The 19,565-nt window shown below is 31.7% G+C and overlaps 1 protein-coding gene and 1 long non-coding RNA gene across 3 annotated transcripts; both read right to left on the reverse strand.

The window, feature by feature from the left end:
- Positions 1-12,949: 12,949 nt before the first annotated feature.
- Positions 12,950-15,565, reverse strand: LOC109792217 (uncharacterized). Of its 2 annotated transcripts, XR_014427692.1 has the most exons (6): positions 15,357-15,565; positions 14,650-15,282; positions 14,431-14,491; positions 14,199-14,287; positions 13,390-13,966; positions 12,950-13,299 (listed from the first exon to the last, which is right to left on the reverse strand). It is a non-coding gene; the product is annotated as an uncharacterized LOC109792217 (long non-coding RNA). The 2 variants fall into 2 exon arrangements; XR_014427691.1 differs by lacking the exon at positions 15,357-15,565 and having other exon boundaries at positions 14,650-15,294.
- Positions 15,566-17,259: 1,694 nt separating this feature from the next.
- Positions 17,260-19,320, reverse strand: LOC109799570 (homeobox-leucine zipper protein HAT14). Its single transcript, XM_020360152.3, has 4 exons — positions 18,741-19,320; positions 18,156-18,451; positions 17,943-18,022; positions 17,260-17,859 (listed from the first exon to the last, which is right to left on the reverse strand). Exons 1-4 carry the CDS (start codon positions 18,979-18,981, stop codon positions 17,529-17,531), a joined length of 948 nt encoding a protein of 315 aa, XP_020215741.1. The 5' UTR covers positions 18,982-19,320; the 3' UTR covers positions 17,260-17,528.
- Positions 19,321-19,565: the final 245 nt, after the last annotated feature.

Consider the following 19,565-nt stretch of genomic DNA (forward strand, 5'->3'; position numbering starts at 1 on the left):
AAGCCAGAGAAGCCCTTGTTTTTTTAAGCTTCCTAAAAAATCTGTTTCTATTTTCATTCTTTGTGAGGCTTCTGTTTTTTTATTTTTATTATTATTATTAGTATCTACTACTACTACTATTATTATTATTTTTACTTGACCAAAATCAATTACTCATTAATTATAATTAAAAGAATTGTCTTTTAATATGTCAATTCTCATCAAAATTAAAATTAATTAATCATTAATTTTAAATAAATTAATCATCTTTAATTATATCATTTTCAACTAAATTTTGTTCACACTCTTGAAGTAACAATGTCTTATCTTAAAATTTACTTTAAACCTGAAGATATATTGAACAGATATCATATTCATTTCTAGGAATCACTCGGAAAATTTTTTAACTGTAATGTTATTCTTATATATTTAGAAAATCTCATTTGTTATATTTTAATATATTTTAAAATATTTATAAAATAAAATAATTTAAATAAATAATAAGAAGAAAAAGAAAGTGTAACTTCTAATAATCTCGTAAAAATATCACATTCCAGTCTCTGAGGAGTAAAATGACAAAAAATAAGTAATAAAAAATTCCTAAAAATAAATAATATTTAGAAATAATTTATCTAAATTTGTAATAAATATAAAAAATATATATATATATTACATTCAAATGTTTACATTTTGGAGAAATGAGTTAACTTTTAATCCATGAAACAAACAACACACGTGAGGGAAAGAGTTGGGTGGATCCAATATTTGACGGATCAAATATTACATTACTTGGGCTGGACTTAAGTTGGGATTAAAAAGTTGTGGTCAGTGGTAATCCATTATGGGCTTTTGTGAAATTTTTACTTAAATAATATTTTTTTTAAAAAAAATTACAAAAATATCAACTGTGCAGGTTTATTTACCAATTTAGAACTGTTTACTGTTCACGCTCAGAATTCGGTTCCCGGGGAACCGAATTCTGAGCTTCAAAATCTTATTTTTTGTTTTTTCAACTCAGAATTCGGTTCCCGGGGAACCGAATTCTGAGTTACTTTAAAAAAAAAAAAAATTTCGTGTTTCTGGTCCATTTTGGGCAAATTATGGAAGTGGAACGGCCCGTTCCGGAGGCAGAACGGGCCGTTCTGCTTAAAGCCACAGAGGCCTTTTTTTTAAATTAAAACGGGCCCAGAACGGCCCGTTCCAGAGTAAAAATTTTAACATGTTTTTGAATCTGGAACGGCAATGCAACGGCCCGTTCCGGAGGACGTTTTCAGGAAGTAGACCTTGGTTTGGAACGGGCCGTTCTGGTTTTGGAACGGCCCGTTCTGGGCAAAAAGTAAAAAAAAAGATTAATTTTTTATTTTTTTTAAAATAAAAATAATAAAATTAACATAAATTTTTTTATAATAATATCAATTAATCAGGATTCATGAAATAATATTTAATATTAATGTTTAGAAGTTAAGAAACATTTAATATCAGCTATAAATAATATATTTAGACAATCACTTAAGATAATATCTGGCGTTTAAAACGTACAATTATCCCTGAATTATAGGGAATATATTCTCTCCGACTATAATTATCGGATAAAATTTTAACTATTCAATCAATTTTATTAAAATAATATATTTAGACAATCACTTAAGATAATATCTTGCGTTTAAAACGTACAATTATCCCTGAACTATAGGAAATATATTCTCTCCGACTATAATTATCGGATAAAATTTTAACTATTCAATCAATTTTATTAAAATAATATATTTAGACAATCACTTAAGATAATATCGTGCGTTTAAAACGTACAATTATCCCTGAACTATAAGGAATATATTCTCTCCGACTATAATTATCGGATAAAATTTTAACTATTCAATCAATTTTATTAAAATAATATATTTAGGCAATCACTTAAGATCATAGTTTTTAAAACCGGACCGGTCATCGAACCGGTTAAGGTACTGGATCAGTGGGTCAAAGGTTGAACCGGTGGGTCACTAGTTGAACCGCATGACTCGATTTTATTTATTTTTATTAAAAAGTATTCATATTAAATATATTTTATACTTATAAATTTTAATAAATTCATATCTTATTTTAAATTTCAATTTTTCTGTCTTATTTAAAATTATTTTTATTTTTATTTTGTAAAAAAATACATCAAAAATTACATGTTAAACGGTATATTAATACAAATTAAAAATATAAATAATATGTACATATATAATATGCTTGCAATTAATATCAGAAAATAATATATGTAATATTTACATAGATATTGCATTATTAAATATATAATTTAAAATTAATAATATACTATAAAAGTTATTTAAGTTGTATATATTGCAAACAAATATATTAGAACAAGTAGTCATTGTTATATTTAATAAGACTCCTTGCTTTTTCATTAAGAGATTCAATTTTAATTATTATTTTTGTGATTTATGATTCCTTAAAAAAATTAAATAAAAAAAAGTGGTTGAACCGGAAAATTGACCGGTTCAATCCGGTTTGAAACGGGTCGACTGCATAATCGATCCAACTTCAGATTCGGACCGGCTGGACCACCGGTTCCCGGTCCAACCGGTCCCACCGGCCGGGTCGGTCCGGGTTTTAAAACACTGCTTAAGATAATATCTTGCGTTTAAAACGTACAATTATCCCTAAACTATAGGGAATATATTCTCTCCGACTATAATTATCGGATAAAATTTTAACTATTCAATCAATTTTATTAAAATAATATATTTAAACAATCACTTAAGATAATATCTTGTGTTTAAAACGTACAATTATCCCTGAACTATAGGGAATATATTCTCTCCGACAATATAATTATCGGATAAAATTTTAACTATTCAATCAATTTTATTAAAATAATATATTTAAACAATCACTTAAGATAATATCTTGCGCTTAAAACGTACAATTATCCCTGAACTATAGGGAATATATTCTCTCCAACAATATAATTATCGGATAAAATTTTAACTATTCAATCAATTTTATTAAAATAATATATTTTGTTATAAATTAAATTTAAAAAATTAAGGGTCAAATTATCACATTTCACTATCAAATTGAATCCTGAAAAATTGATATTATTATAATTTTTGTTAACTTTATTATTATTTTTTTAAAATAAAAAATAAAAAATTTAATCTTTTTTTACTGTTTGCTCAGAACGGCCGTTCCAAAAGCAGAACGGCCCGTTCCAACCAAGGTTTAATTCCTGAAAACGTCCTCCGGAACGGGCCGTTCCATGGCCATTCCAGATTCAAAAACATGTTGAAATTTTGCCTCTAGAACGGGCCGTTCTGGGCCCGTTTTAATTTTAAAAAAGGCCTCTGTGTCTTTAAGCAGAACGGCCCGTTCTGCTTCCGGAACGGGCCGTTCCACTTCCAAAATTTGCCCAAAATGGGCCAGAAACACGAAAAAAAAAAAATTTAAAGTAACTCAGAATTCGGTTCCCCGGGAACCGAATTCTGAGCATGAACAGTAAACAGTTCTACATTGGTAAATAAACCTGCACAGTTGATACTTTTGTAATTTTTTTTAAAAAAAATATTATTTAAGTAAAAATTTCGACTTTTGTTATGTACATCTTCCTTATATATAATACACTTTTATTACCTTTTTTTAAATAAAAAAAACTTTTAAAATGTACTTTTTGAAATAATAAATTTAATATTCCAAAATTAATATTTTTCAGAAGTCTAAAAGAATACATACTTCCTGAAAATATTTTCTAGAAGTTAATAAAAACAAAAACAAACAAAAAAAACATTCATTTTGGAATGGAAGTCTATGTTATGTTATTATGGTAGCTTGGCACGGATGCAGGTCAACCCAACCATAAGGCTTATGATCATAAAACATTAGTCATTAGTTGCATTACTCCTAACAATTTTGTGGAATAAAACTTAAAACATCGTTGTTATAAAATTTTTTAAAAAAATCATAAAAATACACACTCAAAATTAACAAATTATCAATCGAGAAATTGCAAACACAAACAGGAACCCTCTGGCTACAAAGAAAACCTTGATAGAGTCGTGGGCCTTTCTTCACTTTTTATTTCCTTTATTATTGCTTCGGGATTCATATATATGTGCCCAATAACACAACTTAAATCAAGACAACCCAGATACTAACCCACAACAAATCTTAGTAATTAAAGTAGTGCATTTCATGTAATAGAACTCATGGAAATAACATATTTGAATATATTAGTGTTGCCTAATGTACCTCTAACGGTTAGGGTACAGTTATAATTAGAGGCTCTAAGTGTGTGTTTGTTTTTACGATCACGATCAATCTAATTGAATACTAATCCATCCTCCTTCTTACTTCTACGTTTCTATCCCAAAAAATGGGAAAAACCAATTGAATGTATTGAAATATTAAAACAAACACGCTCTAACAAGTTTTATTAGAAAGGAGAAATGTAATTGAAAATGGGTAGAGATGGAATAAAGGGTGATAAAGGCAAATAGAGAAATTAGAAATAAAAAATGAGGAGATAAAAGTGATTGCTAGAAAAAGGGAAGGAAATGAGGTGGTAGTGAGGAAGGAAGGAAAAGGAGATGAAAGAAAGAAAATCCTTCCACGAAGGAAAGAAGGCACTGTTGTTTGCTATTTTGGAATGTTGTTTGCTTTGCTCTTTGACTCAACCCATTTAGCATGAAGGAGAGGTAATATCACCTTCTATTGAGTAATTATGATAATTAACGTGACTAAGAGAAGATTGTGAATTTTTCGGAGACAAATTAATTGTAGGTTTATTAGGCTGAAACACTCAACATCTATTATAAAGAAACATCTTTGAGGTAGAAAGTATAATTGCACAAAATATAAGTGACACAAAACAGAAATTTTGTTGCGATAAAATAATAAAATTGCAAAGAAGTTATCTCTCACAAGTCACAACTATGTTTTCTGAGAAATTAGGTTCTATTTTTTTTTTCACTTGTTTATATGAAAATATAGGTTAAACAATGACTCTCAAAGGTGTATTTTCAACCTAATTATCATATATTGTTAATGGAATATATTAGCTAATGAATATGTTTATATCCATTTGTTAATGATAGTTTTAATAGGGTTTAAGCGTATGTTAGAAACCATTTACTTTTAGAAAAAGAATAGCTTGCTTTCTAAAAATTCTTTGAACACATTGCTAAAATTTAACCTATTTTTTCTTTCAAATAAATTAAGTCAAATAAGCATTCATCAAAACTGTCCCTATCTAGTAGAAGATTAAGAAACTCTCTCGTGCATGTTAAACCATGTCAAGTGAAAAGAGTAACTAAAAAATGTTTACATGAATGATATTTTATAGAATAAAAAAGAAACAGAAGATTTTTCAAATCTGAGGAACAAGATTTCCAATCTAGACAACTGTGTGGAAACTAGTTTGAGAGTTTAATAAGTAAGAAAAATCGCAAAAAACAGTTATATAGCTGTATGTTAGCGTCCTCTAGTGCAGCAATAGTACTCAGGAGGATGAATTATCTTAGCTAACATAGCTGAGATCCTTATGTTTATAGGCCTGCACAAAGATATACTGAAGATGCTGTGTTTAACTTATATCCAACTGCATCCATTTCAATTACTCTATTCACATGCAAAGGCAAAAAGTTCCTGTCTTTTCTGATCCAAGTTTTTCTTTCCATATCCAAAGAGAATTTCATAAGATTTTTTTTTCAACTAATAATCAAAATAATTTGTTTTGAAACATAAAAATTATCCAAGTAAATTTTATCTCTTCTGATAAAGACTTCCTTGGATACATAATTAAGAATTAAGATCGTATTAAATGTTAAAATGTTTAGAAAAAACTCAATTAATAATCGATTGTGTTGAACCTTATTACAATAAGTAAAAAATTTAATATAATTGATAAATAATTGAATTTTTTGTGATCTCTATTCATTAACATGAGGTCAAAGGTTCAATTTTGATTATGTATATAAAAAAAGAATTATCAAGAGAAACAAAACTTACTTTTGTAATTAAATAAATATTCATTTTAGTTCTTGAGTCATATTAATCTTTAAAATTAAAAAATTATCAAATACGATTTTAAAATGTCAAATAAATTCTTAAATTCAATTATTTATTATCACTTTAATTTTTAAATATATATTAATATTATCACTCTAATAACATTTTTTTAAGTTGTAGATTAACATGATTATAAATTTTTAATTTTAAGGATATTTTTATAATTTCCTAATTTTAGATCCCAATATTTCAACACTTTTAATTTTTAGGACTTGAAAAAAACATCAACTATTGATAAAAACATCATTTATACAAATTGTGTGAGAGAGAATTTCATATTAGGGAAGGGGTTTATTAGCTGCACACATCTGCAACCCTAAGTATTTGGGTTCCTAAACAAAGTAAACCCTTGATTGGACCTCGACCTCACAAACAGAACAGCCGAAAATGCTTTAATGCTGCTTTGTCAATTCCACCATAATGATTTACAGAAAGTACGTAGTAGTTCTCACCTTACGCAACAACTAATGATAGGGAAACACAAAAGCAAACTTGTCTTTGGAAATAGATGCTATTCAGGCTACGCATCTCAATCTATAAAACAACCATTTAATGGTATTGGTAATGGTAATCTATCAAGTCTTGTACATAGTACAGTATTAAATTACTAAAATATGATGAATGGTAGAAATTAGGGAAAAAAAATAGGTAGACACCAATCTTTACTAAATTCCTACAAAAGGAAAGAGAAGTGCAAGTATGATGGATGTTTTGAAGGTAGGGATTGAAAAAAATTATATACATATATTGATGATGATAAATGTGAGAAGAAAAAACTGATGGAGTTGATGATATTACTACTCTAAATTTAGTTTAATGTTACTCTTATTCCGAATAAATTATCAATTTCATTCTTAAAATATTACTCTTTGTTAGATAGCTTTTAATATAAAAAACAATATAAGTAATTCTTTTTAGAATTACAATAAAACACAAAAATTTGAACCTCCTATCATACTATCCAACACTCCAGTAAATTTACAATTATTCTTTGCATCAAAAACCCTTTCTCACTCTAAGCTGGGATCCATCCTTTCATCCTAAAACTTGAATTAAAAAAATAATAATTAGTACATAGATATACTACAAGTATGAAAAGTTGATTATATTTATAAAATTTGAATTAAAAGATTATCAATTATCGATGAATCATAGAAGGATATTCTGTAAGTATAGAAACAAGAATCCTCGTTGAGTTATCTCTACATTATTATCACAAAGTATGACAATTATTTGCACAACGGATAACAATTTGAATTTGTTTGATTTATTCTGTTGACTGTTATTTCGATTTCGATATATCATTTTCATGTGTTGTACTCTTCGCTGCAGCTGTTAGAAAAGCAAAATGGATGAGTGGTTGAGGATTATAAGGACTATCATTTGTCAAATTGAACTCATCATCCTCCATATTCAAAATCCAGCCAATAATACCAATAATTGTGATCATGTTCTTACCGAAGATCATGCATATGAATAAGGACACTCTTCGTCTTATTGGTATATATTGATTTAGAAGAATGTCTCAATGATGAAATGATTTTAAACATTTTAATATATTTTTCATGACTCAATAGAATTTATATTGACCCCACTAATTAATTATCAAGGTGTACTATCTATTATATATAGCCAGAGACTTGCATAAAAGTTTTACTCAATAACAACAACATATTAAGTATCAAATAGCATGCTATTGTTATTAAAAACAATATTTATTATGCCAATCCAAATTAACATAATACTTAAAAATTAAGTAGGTGATAATTTGAATCTAGCTGCTTGATCGACAACTATCTTCTTTAATACTTAAGGATTATTTGAATAGTTACAATTAAAAAAAGAATTGCTTGAGATTTAGACATATATAATAATCAATGAACTTCTCTCGATAACCATAACATTTCGTTGATGCTTGTCATTTGAACATGTATAGGATCTAAGTAAGCTTCTATCAACAATCTTAACATGTCATTGATGCTTGGATTTAGATATGAATAGTAATACTTTAGATAAGTTTTTATTGGTTGTTTCGATGGGTCATTGACATCCTATTCTATAATTAATGTTGAGGTGTCTTAATTTTACCTTTTTTTTTAATAAAATTAGACTCATTACTTATTAAAAAATAATTAGAGAGTGATTAATTGATCTAAAAGTACATATCGAAAGAAAAAAAAAAGTCACAATAAATATTTATAATAAGAAAATATGATAATTCACTACTAGATTTTAATGCATTAGCAACATTTTCTTGTTTACATTTATTAAAATGTTACTAATTTTCAAAATCAAAGTCCCATATCGAGTAAAAAAAATTTACATAAGTTATTTTGCAACATTTTTAAAAAAATGTTATTATAGTTGCTTCTAAAATTAAAGTCCCACATCGAGTCAAAAAAAGTATATTTATCTTATATCTAATTGTAACCCATAATTAAAGTTCCACATCGAATATATTAATGACTCAAAAAGAGTATATATACTCATATAGTTATATTTAAGATAGATGAAATTTGATATTCTATATATAATTAGTGGTGACTAACTAAAAATGTCTTTCCCTAAAAACTTAAGGAATTCCTAGAAATTTAGTTTAGGAGACATAAAAATATAATAATTGATAGTAATATTTAAATTAAAATTAATTATTATTTTATAAAGTTATCAAAATCTTGGCAACATCATTAAAATGTTACAAAAAATTATTAAAATGTTACAAAAATACTACTTTGGTAATATTTAAAAAATGTTACCTAATTATGCAAAAATGTTATTAAAAGTCTTTAGCAACATGGATTATTTACAACATTTGATAATATGTTACTAAAACAAATTAGCAACATTTATACATAATTAAGTAACATTTTTTAAATGTTGCTAAATACCATTTGTGTTGTAGTGATTTATTCCAAATTACTGCCGCCATTTGTGTTGGAGGTTACACTCAATAACAACTCCATTCAATGCATCTTCAATTGACGGTCAATGTTTGAATCACATCTTTAACTATTGAGACAAAGAAACATAAGCGTTGATTAGCTTGTAAATTGAACCCTTGCCCATGAGGTACTTTTGTAATCCGTGCATCATGACAAATTCGTGTATACTCCCACCTAATCTACAATGATCAAACTCATTTGTATTTTATTGTTTTATATTCTGGATTAAATCTAACAGCATTATGATGTTTATGCTAAATAGGCTTGTCTTCACAATGACACCCCACATTCATATAGGTTCAAGATTGATTAACAATATATACATGATGAGCATTGCTCAATGGTACAGAACCTTTTGTAATTAATAATCACGAAATCAATACAGAATATTTTTATTGGAAAAATAAAAAGCCTGAGTCACTATTCATCGAAATTTGTTTCATATCATACTATTTATGATTTCCTATTTATATTTTGTCCAACTGCGAAGCTCGGATGATGAATCGTGTCCTTCCCTTAATCATCATGTCTTGGCTAGCTATGTGTTTAAGCTTTAACCGTAATCCTCAACTCACAGATGGGAATTTGAGAGGAGGAGGTGGATTGGAGTGGATTTATAAAAACAGAATCATGATTGGTTTATATGAAGAGTTTATTTGATTGAATTTATGGTGTATTCCACATGAACAATATTTATCCTAAAAATGGAAGATTTGAGTAAAATTTGGACAAAAGATATTAATATCCTTCATCTCTTTCAATTACTTGTGACTTGTTATTCTAGTGTGACAAGGTTATATTCCAATATGAGTATCTTTATTGTGTATCATATTCGAATATAAAATAAATCTTATTCGATTATAATCAATTATATTTCATTATGTGCACCTTTATTGTATATCATATTTGAATATGTTGTATATAGACACCTATTGATGGAGGACCATCCTTGAGACATCATATAGGGCCTATCACAAGGTCCATGGCTAGGAGAGTAGAGGAAGATGAAGAACACACCACACCAAAAGCCATGATCATCATGTGTGTGGATTTTGGGCCCTCTCCTTAGCTTGTTGCTTTCCTTTCCTATTTTGCCCTTGTATTTTGGGGTACATTAGCTATTAGGATTTTATTGTGTATTTTTATTTAGCCTTTGTATTATGGGGCAAAAATAAGCTTAGGATTTATTTAGGGACTTAACCTTGACTAGTAAGGTCAAAAGTCCATTTCTTTCATTTTCTAGGACTAAGGGTACTTTAGTCTTTTTGGAGAGATGAGAGCCATTTCATTTGGGCTGCATCTAGGGTTCATTTAGGGTGCATTTGGACTTGAAATTTTCGGTCAAATGCTCCCAAGAAACCCTAGGATGCTCTCCTATCTCTATAAGTACTCTAGTCCCTCCACCTTGTACCCACTTTGGAATATATGCATTTTGAGTGAGCCTTTGTGCCTCAAAATCCTTCCTTAGTCTCCTAGGGTCCTCATGCCCAACCTCCTCTCCTCTCTAACCTAAAGAGAGTTTGAGTTTCCCTTGAGTGGCCTCCACCAACCCTTGGTGGAGAGAGCTAGCCAAGAGCACCAAAAACACCTTCCACCTTCCCAGCTCCATTTTCGTCCACCTTCACCTCCACCCTTCAATATTGTTTTTCCACCACCCTTGAGGAACATCCAGCCATCATCCTTCTTCCTAGACCGTGGAGAAAGAGGGAGCTCCTCCTTGGAAGCCAAAGAACACACCATGGAAGGAAGGAGCCCATCACCTATATTTTGTATGATATTCAAATATGTTGTGTAAAGTATTTGAGTATAGTCCCATATATTGCATTATATTCAGTTATATTAGAATATCTTGTATTTCTATAACATTGTATGTTTTTATGAATTATTGTTGAGTTTATTGAAATTTTCGTGTTGGTGTTGATTGGTTGCTATTGTGTTAAGAGACTATGGGATTATAAAATTCCTTGAGTTTTCATTGTTTAGTGGTTTCTTTGAGGAGAGGTCAAATTTGAACCGTAAAGGAAGATATATAAGGCTTCTTTTAAGAATTAAACTTCAAAACTTCATTCTCAAAATTCCCGGAGTGTTAAACAAAGAGGAGCAATAGGATTCTAAAATCTTCCTTTTTCTTTCTACACTTCTTGAGCTTGTAGAAAATCATTCTTGATCAACAAAGTTGTGATTCAAAGCTAATAGAGTTAAGAATCAAGTTGTGGTATGGTGAGGAGCTTTTCGAAGCTTGAACCTCAAAATTGTTTCTTCTCCCTTCTTCCTCTTTTCCTATGTAATTTAGAAGTAAGGGGAGCCAAAAATTGTTTCATTGGTGGTTTTTTAAGTTGAATATTGTTGAGTTTTGTCTTTCTTGAACATGTTGGAAGAGAATTTGGTGAACCTAGTTCTAGAATTTGGTGCAAAACTCATCGTCGTGTCAGATACACCTTCATAGCACCAAGTGTGGTTTCAACTAGAGGTTCTTTGTCTTACTCACGTCAGGTGTAAGATTGGTGGTGTCGACCACAAGGAAAGAGAATTCTCTCGTGTTGAAATGACATCAGTTGTGAGGTAAGAGAATTAGCTCTGCTTAAATTGGTGTTGCGCATCAAAGGAGTGGTGTTAAGCGTAAGGAGAGAGAATCATCTCTACCTAATTCACAATAGGCACGAGTTGTATGACGCCGAGTTTGAACAAGACAAAAGGCTCCCTACCTTAATGGCATCACGCGCGAGTTGCCTTATTTTAAGTTGTTGTTTTCATGATAAATTGGTGAACATGTATAAGATATTTGAATATATTACATTTATGATGATTAAGTTGTGTTATACGTTATATATTGGTGTATGAAGTTGAATCTTGATTTAGGATAGTGTTTAGAGGATTAAATGGTTGAAAGTTGAGTTGAGTTGTATGTTGTATATCGAGTAACTGTGTTGAGAATGCATAAGACATGATGTTGAAAGTTGTGTTGATTAACTTAAGACTAGAGGATAGATTATTTTTAAAGTTACTTATCTTATTGTAAGGATATTGTATTGTAGTACTTCAAGAATCTAATTCGTTGAAAATTCTTCTTAGGAAGTTAACCCTTGAAGTTAATAGTTGTGTCTTCTCTAGAACTTTAGTTGATACGGTATATGAGACAGGTCAAAGTATATTGACTATAAGCAACCATTATTGACTCGTATGTGAGTAAGGTCGAGACATATGTGTATAAAGTGACTAATTGAGTAAAGTAAGAGGTCGAGGATTTAGTCCCTAATTGCGTATCAGAAGAGTATAGTATTTGAAAAGTAGTCAGTTGACTAATTTCATAAGAAGCTTAATATCACAAGCTAATGTGATATACTCACACCTAAACTATTCTACCCTAACAAAAATACTTGACTTCTTAATTTGAGTGATGACATCCGAGAAACCATATTGTTAAGGATTGGTATTCAATTCGTTGTTGATCTAATTAGATTGAAAATATTGATTTGTTGATTCGAATGGATCAAATAACTTAAATTGGTCACTTGTGTTATAGGAATCTCTAAATTGAAATGCGTGATGATACATATAATTATTGTGTTATCACTACTACAAAAGCACTATTCTACATCGGTTCTGGAAGGTAATTTACATCGGTTTTATAACTGATGTAGAATAGACCGACGTAGATTTGCGTTCAAATCTACATCGGTTGTCAGAAAACCGATGTAGATTTGCGATCGGTTGTCAGAAAACCGATGTAGATTTGCGTTCAAATCTACATCGGTTGTAAATAAAACCGATGTAGATTTGAACGCATATCTACATCGGTTCTACTTTAAACCGATGTAGATTGCTTTTTAAAAAAAAAAAATTAGATTCTTAGCTGGTGCTCCACCAAGTGCTCTCCCGCAGCCAAGTACCGCACTAGATCACCGTTAAAGTTTTCATATCAGATGTGCATTAAGATGCGCAAAATTAAAAAGACTAACTTGTTAAAAATATAAAATCCATTCAATAATTATGAAATATATGCAGCTACAGATATGGTTCAATGCATCTTTTAGATCAATAAAAATTCAAATTATATGAAAATTCATCCCATGGTTGGACTAGAACCAAATCAGCAGCTGGATCACCTACTTGGAAAAAATCAATTACATGCCAAACTTCTAAAAATCAGACCTTCACAAACTTTTAGCTATATTTGCCTATCACAATTAATATGACTGATAGTAAACACCTATTTCCCCTAGTAACCTATCGGCTTCGACAAAAAGAAATATGCCTCGACAGCCTTTTGCAACGCAAGAACAGCATGGCTCTGGAAACGGAGGTCAGTCTGAAAACACAACAAAACCCCAAATTATAGGCTATTAATCAAAAGACCATGCTTTTATAATAGCAGCAACAAAAAAAAACAACACAATACCTTGGTTGGAATGGAACCAAATCAGCAGCTGGATCACCTACTACATGATCAGGAGCAGCAGTCTTATCCACTTAGATTATGGCATCACCGACTGGCCGATCCAGTTGCAATTCTGATCCAGTGACCGAGACATGATTTGGCTTGGCCAAGCCACCGACCAGCAGAGCATTCGGTGCAGTTGGATCAGCTAGATCACCTACATATTGACCAGTTTCAAACACAACATAACATTGTTCCAATTTCAAAATAAAACTAAGAGCAAAATCCCGTTTCCCCCCTTTAACTCTGGCTCATGCACACTTTAGTCTTCAATCTTTAAAAACACACAACACAAAATGCAAAACTAAAATTGATTCCTGTAGCCTTCCATCTTTTGTGGAACAATTCAACAGTATGCAAAACTGCCATCTGTAAATAATACTTCAAACAAATGTAATACTTCAAACAAATGTATCGTGTACAAGAGTGTTAAAAAGAACATGTCTTGTGGTGTAGGACTCACAGCGATGAATCCATTGCGCAAAGCCAAGTAGTCAGCCTTGCCCACAGACCTATAAAATTGTCTAAAGAAGCATCCCTGAAATTGGAAACATGCAAGAAATTGTATACAAGAGGTCAATTTAAAAAGAGCATCTTAAATTTAATTTGTTATAAGTAAGCAGGTATTTTATTACTAATGATATGAAAAAATGGCAATAGTGAATTCATTAGTAGTTCTAATTCACTGCCCCATTTTTCTGAGCCATACCACATACAACCTTAAGCCAATAAAAAGTGAAAACATAGCAGATTAGTAAAATGAATCTTACTATATAGAAGAAGATTGAATATCTTGTCCAAAATGAAGCATGACCTCTCACAAACGATGTTTCATGTGTAAGCCAGAATCTTGAAGGATCTGCAGGAATAGTAAATTCCCAATATTGGCATGAGATTGCATGTTGCAGCATTTCAAAGTAAATTGGAATACTTATCAGTAAAATTAAGCAACTAGTTATTTTTACACTCAAAAAATGTTAAATACATCATTGGTCATTGTACCATTGGCAAACTCGTAACCATGAGATGAAGTTTCTGCCTCCCATGCCTTCCATCCTCGAATCTGAACAAAAGAAACTTTCAATCACCATAGTAATTTGCCAACTCTTCGTTATCAAGGAACAATAAAGACAGTTTATAGTGCTGACAATAACAAAAATGCATAAAAGTAAAAATAGCTACAGCAACATAAAAACCAAGTAAGTTTCTAAAAAACACTACCTTTTTTACTGCTTAGGAGTGTTAATAAGTGAGGAGAACTCTGAAGATATATATTGGTCCAGATAAATGCTGTGATATATGAAATGCCACAACCTAGCAGCAACGCCATAGCCACAATCAGGTTCCCTTAATCCTTCGGGGGAATCTTATGGAAGCCTATGCTGGCTCAACGAGGAGACGATCCAAAACGAGGTATGGATGGTAGATCTTCAACACGCATCCCACCATCAAGCAAAGACCTCATCATCACGGCCCCAGCGGTGTCGGCAAGGACGCCCTCACCGCCAGCCTTCGTGAGTCCTGCCGCAACCTACACTTCATTGTCACCGCCACCACGTGTCCCTGTCGCCCCTCCTAGCTCCACGGTCGCGACTACCTCTTCGTCTTCAAGGACGACTTCCTCGCCATGGTCCACTGTGACGAGCTCCTCGAGTACGTGCTCATCTACGGTGACTACAAGAGCGCCGCCACGCTTCGTAAGGCCCTCGGCAAGTTTGCCGTGTTTGTCTTCGTGGCTACCGAGAGCAAGATGGCCTTGGTGGAGAGGAGAGATCTTGGAGGGAGGAGGTTGACGTTGTGAGAATGGTGGAGGCACTTCAGATTGCAACGCACACTGTACGTGATAAACCCTAGCTTCAATACTACATCGGTTATTTTGAAAACCGATGTAGATCTACTTGTAAATATTTACAAGATTGCCACCGCACATTTAAATTTACATCGGTCCAATTAAAACCGATGTAAAATGCTTAATAATTACATCGGTTTTGTACATAACCGATGTAAATTTGCTTTCCATTCAACTTATATTTACGAATATGCCACCGCATCTAATTTTTACATCGGTTCTACCTAAACCGATGTAAAATTGACGATGTAGAATTGCACCTTTCTAGTAGTGTATTCATATATGATGTTGACTTGTGATGAGATATGTTATTGTGTTGTAACTTGAGGTGTTGATATTGTGTTCTTCAAGTTAATAATATGTTGTATATGAAAGTGGTAGTAGTTGATGCTACGTTGAACAAGTTAAGTGAGTATGTGGATAGAGTAATTGCTTTTACTTCCATACTCTCTTTGTTGATTATTTCAAACACTAATTTACCTTTTGAGTATTTTCATTTAATTAAATTATAATGATCAGTTTTTATATGAAAATAGAGTAAAAATAGGTTTCTTATGAAGTCTTTTGGAGACTTTGCTAGATGGAAATATTAATTTTGGGCTACCTTAAAATAGCTAGTCTAGTAATTATTAGTTGATTATAGTATATTTAACTGATTATTAGGATTGCTATTTTGGTATTTAGATTATTATATACCCTTATATACTTATACAAAATTTTATTCTATAGTTATTGAAACCTTTACAATGTATATATTACAATATCTATTTTCTACATATACCTTAAATAATAATTTTAGGTAAATAATTTTAGGGACCTACCTAATAAATCATTACAATTTCACCTATACTCTATCATGACTTCAATCATAATCAATTATAATATAATATGTGATACTTTATTATGACTTCAATCATAATCGAATAAAATATGATATTTAATTACGTAATAAGCTAATCAAATATAGTGAATAATTATACTTAATATTAGATTATATTACTTTTAATATTAACTTATGAAAGACTATCAAATTATGTTACTTATATTACATTATGCATAAAAAAACAAAAAATCACACTCACCAATTTTTAATAAACTATCACCCTAATACATAAAAAAATTAAAATAATAATTTTATATATTATTTTTCTTACATTAAAATCTAATTAAATAAAATATAATTTTAAAATATCAATTCATTCTAAATCTCCTCTATCCATCAACTTCAATGAATTCTCATACTCTATTTGACTTCCTCACCTTCTATCAAGCATAAAGTATCACCACTATCATTGCTTACCTCGAGACCACCACCTAGCAATTTCTCTCACCATTGCTGCTGCAGTACCACCAATTAAGCCCTGTATCATTATAACTGATTGTTTTAATGTTAAAAAGTTTCAAAAACTATCAATAACCCTAAACATGTCATAAGAGTTTATAAATTAATGAACCCTGTTTATATGGGTTTAGTATTATCCCGATTGAATTTTATCAACTTTCCCGTAAATTGAAAAATCTATACATGTCAGGTTAAAATGATCAATCCGAACAATATGATAATTTTCACTACCCATCATTAGCAAGTTGGCCGTAGCCAAAGGGTATCTTATGATAATGCCACAGATAGATGGATTCTCCACATTAAATTAAGTGAACCCTTTCAAGTTTCAACCGTTTCCATAACCAACATAATTATGATTGAATGCTATTGTGCTTTAAAGTACACATCATAATACAACAGGCAAAGGTGGCCATAGATTTTTACCCTTTCACAAAATAAATTACTACATGGTTCAAATTTCATTCTCTGAAGTACTTTTTGCAAAAGCTCAAGGGACCAGTAAAAACGCGTGGTCCACTGCGAAATTGTAAGCAATATTAGAGCATGTAGGGTACGTTAAGGGTAGGACGGTCCTTCAAACTTCAAAATTAAAAGTTCCCTCATTCTCATCATGATGGCAAAGAAAAATAAACGAACGAAAACAAAAAACAGATAAAGGTCTTTCATTTCACAATTTCACCACCAAAAAGTTTGGTGTATTCTAATCCATCGACAAAAAGGATGATTCATAATAATAATTCTTTCAACCCAAGTAAGAAAAACAGATGAATGAAAGAAGATTAAAGAAAAAGCCTAAACTATATACAAACGATAAATAGGAGAAGTGAATACTTTGTCTTTATCCTCTATGAAATATCATATCATGTTGTATATATGATATGTAATAAAAACCCACAAAAAACCAGATCATGAAGAGGCAATCTGATGGGCCTGCGCCTGGGCCTGGCCAGTAGGGAAGGGCAATATTCTGGGCTTGCTGAGAGACAACTCCACTGGGATTTGTGAACCGTTGTTAATGTTGGAAGTTTGGTTAGTGGTGGTGGAATTTGTGGCAACCCTTTCACAAGAGGGACACATTGTGAGAGTGGTGGCTGGAAGCTGCATGTAGAATGGTTGAGAAGTTTTCAACGCTCTCAGTTCTTGAAGCTCCTTTTGCAACCTTCTATTCTCTTCTGTTAGTGTCTCACAACATCTCTTCAAGTACTCACAATCCACTTCCGTTTGCTTCAACTTTGTCCTACAATCCGACCAACATCAAACACAACACATAACAATAATAACAAAAACCGCTACTAAGGTCGTACTTATTAACCATCTTACCTTGCCCTTCTGTTCTGAAACCAAACCTCCACTTGCCGAGGTCGGAGATTCAACTGTTTAGCCAAAGCAAGTTTCTGCTTCTGCAAGTAAGGTCAAAATTCAAAATTAAAAATTTTAACAAACAAGTAAACAATAACTAGACCCTTTTTCATTTTATTCAAACTTATGAAAAAAAGAACCACTTAAGATTGTGCTTGTGTTGTGTGGACTTACTGGATTGAGAGTGGTGTGTTCTTTGAAACTTTCTTCTAGAAAAGCTGATTGTTCTTTAGAGAGTCTGAGTTTCTTCCGTGTTGAACCATTTTCTTCATCATCACTCACTCTACAACCCTCACCCTCGTGTTGCTCTCTCTTATTTCTTCCTCCAAACTCCGCATTACCGTTCCTTGTGCAGAAATCCATCTGAAACGGCGACACCGCGCTGTTCGGCGACGACAACGATGTCCCGTCGTCGCCGTCCTCCGCCGCCGCCGGAAAAAGGTTCACATCCAACACCCTCGCAGCCCCACCTGTTCAAAAAAATCATTTTAGAAGAAATTCCCTAAAAAAAACATTTTTTTTACTTCACTAAAGACTAATCTATGCTCCTTAATATTCCTTAGTACAAGTGTCGACTTAAAATAAAATTCAAACATTAATCTTGTGTTAAATAAATTGTCCCCACATGTTATATGTCTAACCATCACACCAATTCATTATCTTTGAACACAACACCTTTTGGCACAAAGTTACTAGTGTTATTCATTAAAAGAGATATTAACTAACGATGCGATCATATGAAGGGTGAGATAATTTTACATGCTTGGGTGAGCCAAGGGATTCGAAGCTGAGAAGGAGGTTGGGATCTTTGAACCGGAGTGAAAGGAAGAAGGTCAAGTTGAAGCGGTGGATCTGAAGAACCCCTTCTCTCATCATCACTTTTTTTCTCTTCAGAGCCTCTCCCCACAGTGAAACTCGGTGCCACACAGAACCCTGAAGCTTCTTTAGTGGGTAAAGTGAAAGACTTCGACGTGTCTCCTAAGCTCAAAGCCAGTTCCATGATGAAAAAGAGTTTTTGTTTGAGGTTGGAAGAAGGGTTGGTGTGTTTATGCGTTATGTATGTACGGAGAGAGAGTAGTGGTTGTTGTTGGTGGTGTTGGTGTTGGTGAATGGAGAAGGAAGAAAGTGCACATTGGGTGGTGAAGGAAGAATCAAGAATGAGAAACTAAACTCTCTCTTTTCTTTTCTTCTTTTTCTTCTTCTATTGTCTTGGATTCTACTGGTGAGACCCAACAACAACACTGCCTTTTTATTTGTGCTCGCTTGCCTTTGCGAGAATAAAGATTGACCGACAAACACAGGTTGACAAAGGCACGTGAATCTATTTAAATATTCAACCGTTCCTCATGCCCTTCCCCCACCACCACACTCCAAAAAAATATATGTATATCACCACCAAGATATTGGGAATTTCATTTTTTACCTTTTCATGTTTATATATAACGAAGCTTCGTGTATACTATCTCGTGGTATATATATATAGTATATACCCCAAGACAGAGAGAAAGAATTATCAGCTACCACAATGATTATGACTATATATGCTCACATATTCTTATTCTTATTTTCTATCACAAATTACAA

The sequence above is a fragment of the Cajanus cajan genome, chromosome 7, assembly GCF_000230855.2.
Source record: "Cajanus cajan strain Asha chromosome 7, NIPB_CcT2T_4, whole genome shotgun sequence".
NCBI classification, from domain to species: Eukaryota; Viridiplantae; Streptophyta; class Magnoliopsida; order Fabales; family Fabaceae; genus Cajanus; species Cajanus cajan.

Coding starts and splice junctions, on each gene's coding strand:
- LOC109799570 (XM_020360152.3), bottom strand. CDS start 18,981: ATGGAACTGGCTTTGAGCTTAGGAGACACGTCGAAGTCTTTCACTTTA. Junction 18,452..18,740: donor CCCTTGGCTCACCCAAGCAT/GTAAAATTATCT, acceptor TTTTTTGAACAG/GTGGGGCTGCGAGGGTGTTG. Junction 18,023..18,155: donor AACACACCACTCTCAATCCA/GTAAGTCCACAC, acceptor CCTTACTTGCAG/AAGCAGAAACTTGCTTTGGC.